Here is a 13,066-nt window from a genome sequence, read left to right on the forward strand (position 1 = left end):
TTTATTTTAGAAAGAAACAACAAATTTAAGAAGATAGTATGACTTATTTTCAATACATTATTGTGAATCATTAAGTTAGTTTTATTTTAGAAAGAAACAACAAATTTAAGAAGATAGTATGAATTATTTTCAATACATTACTGTGAAGCATTAAGTAAGTAAATTTTATGTTAGAAAAAAAAACAACATATTTAAGAAGATAGTACGAATTATTTTCAATACATTAATTTGAAGCTTTAAGTAAGTTTGAGCTTAGAAAGAAACAACACATTTAAGAAGATAGTATGAATTATTTTCAATACATTAATGTGAAGCTTTAAAACATAAGATTGGGTTTAGAAAGAAACAACATATTTAAGAAGATAGTACGAATTATTTTCAATGCATTAATGTGAAGCTTTAAAATATAAGTTCGGGCTTAGAAAGAAACAACATATTTAAGAAAAGAGTATGAATTATTTTCAATACATACTGTGAAGCTTTAAAATATAAGTTTGGGTTTAGAAAGAAACAGCTTATTTAAGAAGATAGTACGAATTATTTTCAATACATTAATGTGAAGCTTTTAAATATAAGTTTGGGTTTAGAAAGAAACAACATATTTAAGAAGATAGTACGAATTATTTTCAATGCATTAATGTGAAGCTTTAAAACATAAGATTGGGTTTAGAAAGAAACAACATATTTAAGAAGATATTACGAATTATTTTCAATGCATTAATGTGAAGCTTTAAAACATAAGATTGGGTTTAGAAAGAAACAACATATTTAAGAAAATAGTACGAATTATTTTCAATGCATTAATGTGAAGCTTTAAAACATAAGATTGGGTTTAGAAAGAAACAACATATTTAAGAAGATAGTACGAATTATTTTCAATACATACTGTGAAGCTTTAAGTAAGTTTGATGTTAAAAAAATGTAACATATTTTAGAAGAAAATATGAATTGTTTCCAAAATATATCTCTGTTATTTGATCGAACAAAATGGTAAGATACTACTGTACACAGTAACATTTCCTCTATTTCGTTAACCCAATAGTAAGTATTGTAGGTGAAAACAGTTTTGGTGGAATACTCAAATGCTATAGGCTAAATCGTTAAGAGCATAACATTAAATAAACATTCCGTTGTAATATAATAACCACGTTTTTGGACGATTTTATGATTTCATGGTTTGAATCACTTATAACCATGTATCGTAATATTTATAGATCTCTGTATTATGTACTTCCTGAATATTATAAGTTAAGTCAGCAGTTTTTATACTATTTAACTTCTCAACGCCACAACACAGACACTTTCTGTGAAGTTTTAGGATCTTGTTGACATTGCATCAAAGTAGAAACACAAAGATATTACTTTCTTTCCAGAGTAAATATTTTCAGTGCTGTACTCACCGAGCGTTCACGGATGTTGGATTCCCAACTTCATCTACGGTAGGTTTCCTGGAAGAAGAAGAAGAGGAGCACCATTTCACACCATTATCACTGTTATTGATATCTTCGTAACAAATATGTAATTTTTCTCCTAGCGGCCCCTTCATCGTGTCAGTAGAGGCAGAGGCACTTTATTGACTGGTCTTTAGCAAAGCATCACCATAACAAACATCTTGTCGTCCAGTCACCGTTTCTAGTGACAAGCCCTTCATCTTATGCTCCGTGTCCTAACAGCAGCAAAGAAGGCCAATAACAATGCAACGAGCCAGATAAACAAGTGAAATAAAGGTTTGAAACACGCTTGTTTGTGTTCTTAAAAAACATAGTGTCACTGTGGCGTATTTTGTACACATTTTTTTTCTTCAATACAAAGAAGAATAGGAGGAGGATATGAATGGGTGAAATGTTTAAATGAATAGAATATTTACCCGTCAAGACAGGAACGGGAACAGTGGAAGAGAGACGATAAAAGACCTTTTTGAAGACGATGATGAATGAGTGAGACAGAGCAAGGAGAGGTGAGGTGAGTGACCCCTACATTAAAACCATTTAAAATAATCCATGCCGTCGATTAACATTGCATGGGTCATTTAAGAAGCCCTCTACAGAGTAAGAAGGCCGAGGAGGGGAGGAGGACTGTGTTACATACAGGAAGCGGATTGTCAAGTGTCAACTGAGGAGTCGTACACTCAACCAAACCCTATTTAGGTCACTTTTTTCACAACTAGTTTTCTGAAACGTACTGCCACGTAGACAAATATTATCAACATTTGCAAAAGTATTTGAGAAAGCTATGTTATATATATATATATATATATATACAGGATGAACCGTAAGTAATGTCATTAATTTCAGGGCTTTATTCTTTGAGATATTTGAAACAAAAAAGGTTTAGTAAAATTTTTCTCGTTTTTGCTTCGTTTTCCAGATAAAAACTGCTTTATGTTAAACATTCCATAGCGTTTATTGGGAAAGCCATCGATTTAATTCCCAATATCGTCGGCTTATAGTGTAAAACTGCTAACCACCAAAAAGAAAATTTCACAAGGGAAGAAAAAAAACTAAGTTTAGGGGAGAGTCGGGTAGTATCGGACAGTGCGTTTCTTTCATCTACCACCATATGGTAGTACCTGAATGACATGGTTACGTTTCTCTATGCGACATCACAGAAACGTAACCATATCAATCAGGTACTATCATCGTGTGGTAGATGAAAGAAACTCACTGTCCGATATTACCCGATGTCCGATACTACCCGACTCTCCCCTAAATCAACTATGAAATTTCAGAACCAAATCTAAAGTACAGGTGGCATTTGTACTTGTACATTCGATTTGGTTCTAAAGTTTCAGAGTTAATTTAAACTCAGTTTTTTGCTTCCCTTGTAAAATTTTCTTTTTGGCGGTTAGCAGGTTTACACTCTAAGCCGACGATATGCTCAGTCAGTTTAAGAGATTATGATAATAAACGATCGAACGAATTTTAGTTTTGTCCTTTAAATGTGGAGAAATTTGATCGGAATAAATATAATATTTTAAAATTACTTTTCAGAACGAAAAGTCACATTTGTTCGGATCGAATTTCTGCACATATCAAGGACAAAACTAAAATTCTTTCAATCCTCTATCATCATAATACTCACTTAAATTGACTGAGAATATTGGAAATTAACCCCTTACTGCATAGGACAGTTTTGCACACACTGGTTTAATATTCAAATAACTTAAGTAGTTCTCTCTTTCTCAACTAATGTCACATTTGGTCAAATCCAGTTATTCTTCCAGTGCCATATCTGTCCCAGTATGCAGTTTGAAATATTATATGCTTATATTAAAAAAGTTATTGAATATAAAAGCGGTATGTGCCATATCTGTCCCAGTATGCGGAAAGGGGCTAAATCAATGGCTTTCCCTAGACACGCTAAGAAATATTTCATATAAAATAATTTTTATCATGAGATCGGCAGGACATGTAGCACATATGGACGAATCCAGAAATGCATACAGAGAGTTAGTTGAGAGGCCAGAGAGAAAAAGATCTTTGGGGAGGCCGAGACGTAGATGGAAGGATAATATAAAAATTGATTTGAGGAATGTGGGATATGATGATAGAGACTGGATTAAATTTGCACAGGATAGGGACCGATGGCGGGCTTATGTGAGGGCGGCAGTGAACCTCCGGGTTCCTTAAAAGCCATTTGTGAGTAAGTAAAACAATTTTTATCTCTGAAAGGAAGGAAAAACGAACAAAATTGTATTAAACTTTTTTTAAATTAACCTCTTCAGGGCTGATGTACATTATAGTGTACATTGTTTTTTTTTTAATGTCTTCGATACTTTTAAATATTTTGAAAAATTCAATGTAATAGAAATGGAGAATATTACTTCTGAAACATTTCTATACCTGAATTAAAAATTAAATTTAAAATTTTGAGACCCCAGGGGTCAAAACTGCCCCTAAATTTTTATTTATTGTGAAAACTTGATTTGGGAATTTTGGATTCCCAGAATGATTATGTGACCGTTATTTTTTTTTTCAATTTTTTGAAAATTTAAATTCGGGACTGAAGGGGTTAATGGCATTACTTACGTTCACTCTGTATACAGATTGGATAGTAATCTTTGCACCAGAATTAAGAGTGATTCTACATGTTGAATGTAACAAAACTTTCATTATACTTTTCCTTCGATGAAGTACCGTTAAGCAGGAAAGAAAATAGCCTTTGCCCAAAGTTTGCAGCGTTCTATTGCTGTAATGTACGAGAGAAATGGCTGATTGCTATACAAGCCGATAGGTGAAAATAATCTGAACAGTTAATGTCTTGATATATTTTTGCAAATCAAATCGTTTAGCCACGATTTGAAACTGAATAACAGCGAACATCATTGAAATAAATTTTGCAACGCAGCGCATATCGCGTATTACCGACTGAATACAGCAGAGGGGAAAGGAAGGCAGGGAGTGCAGACTGCGCTTGCTTCGAGTTATTGCAGTAGCCGTTATGTAGTAAATTTCTTCATATAAACATAACAATTTCCTCTAAAACGGTGAATGTTAGAGAAAAAACTTATTTAGATATTTCAAATCTCTCCTAATGACCTATTACCAGTTTCGTTATTGTGGACAGGTTACCATCCACTCGTTCAAAGGCCATTCTTCTGCTATTTCACTGCCTTTCTTGGAGGTCTCTACTTTCCATAGAGTCCAGAATTCCCTCAAGTCAACTATTTTTCGGTCTTCCTTTTACCTTCTCTCTGGTGGTACCCAGATCAATGCCTGTCCCGGCAATACATCATTATTCGTACGCTGAAAATGTCCGTACCGTTTCGGGTGTTTGGTCACTATTTCTTGATGGCCTTTTTACTTAGCACATTCATTTTCTCTCTTATTATTTCATTTGTAATTTTCTCGCGTCTATATATTCGTAAGAATCTCCTTAGCCTATTTTTTATTTTCTTTTAAGTATGTTTGGGATAAGCCAAACTTTTGAAGTATAAGTCAAAATGCCTTTTATTATTGTGTTAAAATTTTAAGTATTCTCTTTTGTTATGTCTTTACTCCAGATTACAGAATTTAAAGCATTTACTGCTTTACGGAATTGAATTATTCGTTCTTGTGTTTCTCTGTTATTTATATACGGTCAATGTCAATTTTAAATCCCAAATAATAATCGATTATTTCATTATTTGTAATCCAACAACATTTTAATTTTAGAGCAGTTAGATTTAGAAAAGAGAAATCAACAGAGAAGTAGCTTTCAGGCTGGTGACTGAAGTACTGAATTCTTCAAATTCAAAATTGCATGTTGTAAAGATGTTTTGTGATTTATTTAAAGTATTAATTGACTCTATAGCTCACAATATAATTGTTATACAAAGTAAATTTGTATGTTATTAAACATGAGGCCTCAGTTGGCTTACATCTTATTTAAAAAAAAAAAAACAAAAACTGAATATAAATATACATACTAGTAACAACGATACTCAGAATTGAGGAATACTAAACATGGAGTTCCCCAGGGATCAGTTTTAGGTTCACTAGGCCTATTATTTCTAGTTTGATTTAACTTCAACCTCAAATAATTTATCCCAGGTAATCTTGTTTGCAGATAAGTGTCATTATCTCGAGTAAATAATGCGATTAATTCCTGAACAGTTTTGAGAGAATTAAATCTATTGAATGGATAATTTAATGCAAACTAACACTTAATAATGATAAAATCAGTGTAATCAAATTTAGTACACACAATGGTGTTCAGTTTTCCTACAATATTACATTAAATTAAACTTATTTTAAAGAATCTATAAGCGCAAAGTTTGAGTTGGAATTGGATGATTATTTGAACTGGAAAACACACATATGTTTATATTTCTTGTAAACTGAAGCCTGCTTGTTGTGCATTAAGATCCGTACCTTCTATTCGTGATATAAACACTTAAAATATCATACTTTTCACATCTTAATACTGTAATTAAAATAATATTAATTAATATTCTCGGACTAACTTATCTGAAGCTTAACATATTTTTGTTTTACAAAAAAAAGCGCTAAAATAATGGCAAGTGCGCATGAAAACATCCTATAAAAGCAGTTTTTAATTTATAAACATTAATGTTATACGATGTTAGTAGGTACAAACACATTGGAAGAGGTTCACTTTTCATTTTAAGATGATGATGATGATGATGATGATAATAATAATAATAATAATAATAATAATAATAATAATAATAATAATAATAATAACAATAATAATAACTCAGGTTTAAAGTGGATTTTTGTACACAACTAACAGGCCATTCAAAATATTGTATTTGACACTTTTCAGTATAAATAAAACATTCCCTAAGAGCTATTTTACGTAAAGAAAATTTCCTTTCATTAGTACTCAATACTCATCATGAATTTGGATGATAAGCAATTTTCGTTTCTAGATGTCTATGCTGAGGTTGCGACTAAATGTAACTTTAAAGAAAGCACATGAGACAAAGAGGTCATTGTTTCTTATGTTTACTTTAACACTTGATTAAAACTTTAAAACTTTCCATAGTTAAAAAAGTTAAAAGTGTTGCAATTTTAATAAAAGGTAATTAAGTTTTTAAAAAAATACAACACTTTTAAACATTTGAGAAAAAAACATGTTTTTTTCTGAAAAAACCATAAACTTTCCATCACTATGATAATAGTTTCTTGTTACATACATGAGTTAGTCGCTAAGTGCATCAGTGGTGGATTTCAGGCCACCAGCGAAAGCCCTAAGTGTGTAGAAGCCTGATACAATTCGTCATTGACCTTCCTGTCCGCTAGTACCGCACCAAAACAGCAGGGAAAGGTGGGGTAGGGAGTTAAGTGGTGGTCTTCAATAACTCAATTGACCTAATAACACCCAGGCCTCTTTTATACCATTCTAGAAATAAATGTAATAGAATACTTCATAGTTTACCAACAATTTCTAAATTCAAGCCATTGCACGATGCGAGCAAGTGGCAACGTCTTGGCAGAGAGCAGCTCACGTACCTAGACACACCAAGTTCGTTGATGTCTTACATCTATATCACGAGTAGAGTATGTTAGCGGCGATGTTGCCGGACTACTGAAACATCAAACTTAATTTTCTAATTAACCGTGCATTTAATCACAAAACGTAATATAGGTTTTCTATTCATTTACGTGTACCCCATCATCCCTTTCAATCTGCAAGGTTATTTCATTTCCATCGTATATAATACGAGGGAGAGTCAGAAAGTAACCTTAATAATTGTTTTATTAATTGAATATGTACAATAGATTACAAACACTTCATCAATTTTCAACATAGTACAGTAGTGGCAAAAAAAAAAACCGAACCGACCCTTGCAGCTGATTTCAGAGCCTTATTCACTCCAGAGCACGATAGACGGGTAACTAAGACTTTAGTGGTTCGAATCCTGCATGGAAAGGAATTTTTTTTTTTTGTTCCTTATTCAATTTATTCCCAATACTTTTTCGATTGCACCGATATGTTACTACTTAACTAACTTATTATTCCCAGAACATGAATTTTACCAGCAATCGAAAAGTATTGGGAATAAATTTGAATACGGAACAAAAAAAAGTTTCTTTCCCAGGCAGGATTCGAACCACGAAAGTCTTAGTTACCAGCCTATCGTGCCCTGGATTGAACAAGTCTCTGAAATTAGCCACAAGGGTCGGTCCAGTTTTTTTTGCCACTACTGTACAAAAGGAACACTTGCATTGAACATACTGGGGACTATGCTGAAAAGTGATGGAGTGTTTGTAGTCTTATTGTAACCTACATATTCAATTAATAAAACAATAAATTATTAAGGTCACTTTGTGACTCTCCGTTGTATATATCATATCATATCATATCATATCATATCATATCATATCATATCATATCATATATCATATCATATCATATATCATATCATATCATATCATATCATATCATATCATATCATATCATATCACATCATATATCATATCATATCATATCATATCATATATCATATCATATCATATCATATCATATATCATATCATATCATATCATATCATATATCATATCATATCATATCATATCACATCATATCATATATCATATCATATCATATCATATCATATCATATCATATCATATATCATATCATATCATATCATATCATATCATATCATATCATATCATATCTCATATGCATACATTATATTACATTACATTTTGTAGTACCTAGTACACCGGTACGTGTTTCGTCAGTCGACTGTTTTTGTCGCACACTTTCCAAGGAATAAAGGCACAGTCAACCCGCTTCTAGTTCACATAGCTCACGCGCTTCATTGTAGTACGCAGCCACCTTTGCATTTCTTTTTTACCGCCCCAAGAAGTGGAAGCGACGAGACGCGGAGTCTCGAGTTGTTGACCTCTGGTTCAGGTGAGCGTCTGAGTGCCAGTGTCAACTAATCTGTTAATCCAACGTCACCGACGACATAAGAGTTCTAGCTGTTCGTTTGCTCAGGCAAGTCGAATCCCTGATTATACGTTTTCGAAGAATGGGGTTCTTACATCTCTATTCGTATCGGCATGCCAATATGTAACAACACTTCATGTCTACTTACATAGGGACTTCACGACGGTTCAACATGGTTCGTGATCCTTGCATTAAATAATGAAACAAGAAAATGGAAATTCAGAGAAGTTTCTTCAAGAAATAAACAGATATGGTTCTTACTTACTTACAAATGGCTTTTAAGGAACCCGAAGGTTCATTGCCGCCCTCACATAAGCCCGCCATCGGTCCCTATTCTGTTCAAAGAGTAATCCAGTCCCTATCGTCATATCCCAGCTCCCTCAAATCCATTTTAATATTATCCTCCCATCTACATTTCGGCCTCCCCAAATGTTCCTTTCCCCTCCGGTCGCCCAACTAACACTCTATATGCATTCCTGGATTCGCCCATACGTGCTACATGCCCTTCCCATCGAAAACGTCTGGATTTAATGTTCCTAATTATGTCAGGTGAAGAATACAATGCGTGCAGTTCTGCGTTGTGTAACTTTCTCCATTCTCCTGCAACTTCATCCCGCTTAGCCCCAAATATTTTCCTAAGCACCTTATTCTCAAACACCCTTAACCTATGTTCCTCTCTCAGAGTGAGAATCCAAGTTTCACAACCATACAGAACAACCGGTAATATAAGTGTTTTATAAATTCTAACTTTCAGATTTTTTGACAGTAGACTAGATGATAAAAGCTTCTCAACCGAATAATAACACGCATTTCCCATATTTACTCTGCGTTTAATTTCCTCCCGAGTGTCATTTATATTTGTTACTGTTGCTCCAAGATATTTGAATTTTTCCACCCCTTATATTTCCATTTCGTACAATATTCTGGTCACGAGACATAATCATATACTTTGTCTTTCCGGGATTTACTTCCAAACCGATCGCTTTACTTGCTTCAAGTAAAATTTCCGTGTTTTCCCTAATCGTTTGTGGATTTTCTCCTAACATATTCACGTCATCCGCATAGGCAAGAAGCTGATGTAACCCGTTCAATTCCAAACCCTGCCTGTTATCCTGAACTTTCCTAATGACATATTCTAAAGCGAAATTAAAAAGTAAAGGTGATAGTGCATCTCTTTGCTTTAGCCCGCAGTGAATTGGAAAAGCATCAGATAGAAACTGACCTATACGGACTATACTAAACAGACATAAATGCATAATTTTTCTTGGTGGTGGTGGTGGTGGTGGTGGTGGGGGCGGCGGCGGCGGCGGCGGTGGTGGTGTTGGCGGTGGTGGAGGCGGTTTTGGTAGTTGATCCGTTTGGGAAAATAAAACGAAATCGTTATAATTATATCAGGAGAGATACGAAAGTTATTTTAGTTCCAATGTGATTGTATAGATGAGAAGACGGGACTTGGCATTTGAGTTGTGCGAGAGGGGAAACAACGAGCTATCAGAAAGAGAGTTTGTTTCAAAATGGTTAATATTGTACGAATTTACCGACACGAAAGTACAGTTCAACATGGGAAAAACATATCGAATATAGGGTAAACTGTCCTATTGTTGGCACCCCTACAATAGTTGGCACCCCTTAATTAAAGCTTTGATATTAAGGAACTGTAGTAAATGACACACTTGTTTCTTACGAATTTCGTTGGCCAGTTACTTCATTGTTGTTCTGCAATTTAATTTAAAAATATCTCGGACTTTGGCGGATATCGCTTGCAGATGAAGTGTTGTGAAATAGAGCTGTTAGCACAGCAAGTAGCAGAAAGTCTCAGAAGACGATCCGAAGAGATGACTAACAAGTCGGACACTGGTGAGGTTGGAATAAAATTTGAATGTTTTGTTTCCAAATCCTACTCTTTTGCTCAAAAATCTATTTTGAACCAAAAACATAATAAACATATTATTTCTTACATTCTGAATCTAATGCTAAAGTTATTTTTTGCTTATTCCTGCTATTTGTCACTGAAAAATGATGTTTAAAATTATTATTTATTTTCCAAAACCTTATATTTTTTTTCCTTCTTGAGGCCAAAACCTATTCTTATATTTTAATTTAGAAATCGTTGGTAAACTATGAAGTATTCTAATATATTTATTACATAGAAAAGTACAAAACAGACCTCGGCGCTATTAATTCGATTGAATTATTGAAGACCACCCCTTAACTCCCTACCCCACCTTCCCCCGCTAAGATTGTTATGTTTTGGTGCTGTACTAGCGAACAGGAAAGTCAGTTATGGATTGTTTCAGGTTCTTACGAACTTTCGGCTCTCGCTAGTGGTCTAAAATTCACCATTTATGTACAGAGCCTTATTCTGTGTTTGTTCGTAAGGTGGTGTAAGCGAAAATACATGGGTGGAGGTTTCTGCGTCAATTCCTCTTACCCTCTTATACCCAGGGCTGGTATAAAATATCTGTAAGCTAAGAATAGAAACGCATTTTAAATATTGATTCGTATATTTCAAATCCAGCAAATTTTCTCCTTCCTGTAAAAACAAATGAAAGTGAAATAGTAGGTTTTGAAAAAAAAACAATTTATAAAATATATAAATTTTTAAGGGTCGAAGGAGTATCTAACCCCTTAGATCATCTCTCTCTTCTTCTTCTTCTTCCTCTTCTTCTTAAGTGACTACAACTTCATTGAAGTTTCGGCCTTCTCAATGATCTCTTTCCATTTCTATCTTGAACAATTTTGGGCCAATTCTGAATCCTTAATAATTTTATATCTTCCAATACGTCATCCCTTCATCTATTTTTTGGTCTTCCCGTTGCTCTTGTCGTTAGAGGTTGCCACTGATAGATCTTATTTACCAGTCTATCATTTTGCATTCGGTTTACATATCCAAACCATACTAGTCTTTGAGCTTTAATAAAATTTATTAAATTTTTATTTTTAATTGTCTTATTTAATTCCATGTTGGTTTGGATCCTCCATGTACCAATTTTTTTCTTTGATTGGAACCATTATCCTACGCAAAATTTTCCTTTCAAAAATCAAAAGCTTTTGTTTTATTGTTTCCTTCAACACCCAGGTTTCACATGCATATGTCAAAATTGGTCTTATAATTGATTTATATACTTTGAATTTTGGTGACTTAGATATTAATTTACTTTTGAACAACATTCTGTTCGCAAAATATGCTTTATTGCCTAGAGCAATTCTCTCATTTATTTCTTCTTCTATACTATTATTTTGGTTTATAATGGAACCTAAATATTTAAAAGAATTTACTCCTTCATAACTAATATTTTCTATTTTAAGATCTTTTGTTGTTCTATTTTTGTGTTATTGTTTAAATATTTAGTTTTAGCATTATTAACTATCAATCCATATTTGCTTGATTAGCCTATTCTTTCAATAATTCGAAAGTTTCAGCTAATGCTGGCATATTTCTTGTTGTTATTATCATATCATCTGCGTATGCCATAGATCATCTCTCAGTATTTTTAATTATTATATTTTATGCGCATCTTCCCTCGATAAACTGACTCATAAACAATGAATATGAATAAAATTTGAACGTTTTATCCCACAGAGTTATACCTGAAAGCTTGATTTGCATGAATAAAATTTGTTCATTAGTTTCGAAGAAATCGCTGTACGAGTACACAAAGAGACAGACCGACGGTAAGGCCAGACTCACTTTTTGGGTATGAAACTGGAAACGTGTACTGTCACCGAAATCTCGCAACGGAAGTTTTTCGTGATCAAAATACTTGTTACACTTCGTACAACAAAAAACAAAAATTGTGGAGTGGTTGGGAACCTGATTTCTTCCTGAGCTTCGGCGTACCTGTATCGCGGGAGAGCGTTTACTGTACACACAACAACGCAACGCTGCATTCTCATTTGTTATTACCCTTACGTATTCACCTAAAGCCTGACATCATACATCCCTTCCATCTAGGCTACTTATTCCTCCCTGCAAGGCCTTCTATCTTTATTAACCCCCTCTTCAACCCTTAGTTTATTCTCATCCACCCTCAAAGCGGCAGTAAAACTGGTGTAGTCCCTACATCTTGGTGCTCTTGAATTGTAACAAACGACGGAACGGACGTCTTCTTCAGGGAAGAGCGGCACATTTCTCTTCGGATGTCGACAGAGTAACATAAGATTTGTTTACTGACGGACACTGTAGAGGAAGACGCTTAAAATTAACTTCTACCAATTGTCTATCATTACAGCCGATTTCTATCGCCACAATAATATCCCAGGGAATGGGAAATCCTGTTTTTTCTGTAGCTTTCCTAGGTTGAGTAAGATGATGATGATGATGATTCATTCATAGTGTTCTGCCCAAGGGTAGGTCTTTCTCCAGTCTTTCCTATTTTCTGCCATTCTCTTTGTCTCCTCATATCTTAATGTCGTCTATCATCTGATTCCTTCTGCTCCGAACTCTTCTCCCGTTCACCATTCCTTCCAGTGCATCCTTCAGTAGGCTGTTTCTTCTCAACCAGTGACCCAGTCAATTCCTTTTTCCTCTTTCTGATCAGTTTCAGCATCATTCTGTCTTCATCCACTCTTTCCAACACAGCTTCATTTCGTATTCCGTCTGTCTATTTCACACGCTCCAATCTTCTCCATATCCACATTTCAAATTATTAATAATAATA

General features: G+C 34.1%; 1 protein-coding gene across 1 annotated transcript in view; it reads right to left on the bottom strand.

Moving 5' to 3' along the window:
- Positions 1-13,066, bottom strand: part of LOC138702282 (uncharacterized) — a 736,569-nt gene that overhangs the window by 18,469 nt on the left and 705,034 nt on the right. The window contains exon 3 of the mRNA XM_069829864.1: positions 1,401-1,448. Within this exon, the coding sequence (XP_069685965.1) occupies positions 1,401-1,448 (48 nt within the window). The remainder of the gene's footprint in view (positions 1-1,400; positions 1,449-13,066) is intronic.

This window comes from Periplaneta americana, chromosome 6, assembly GCF_040183065.1.
Source record: "Periplaneta americana isolate PAMFEO1 chromosome 6, P.americana_PAMFEO1_priV1, whole genome shotgun sequence".
Classification (NCBI taxonomy): Eukaryota; Metazoa; Arthropoda; class Insecta; order Blattodea; family Blattidae; genus Periplaneta; species Periplaneta americana.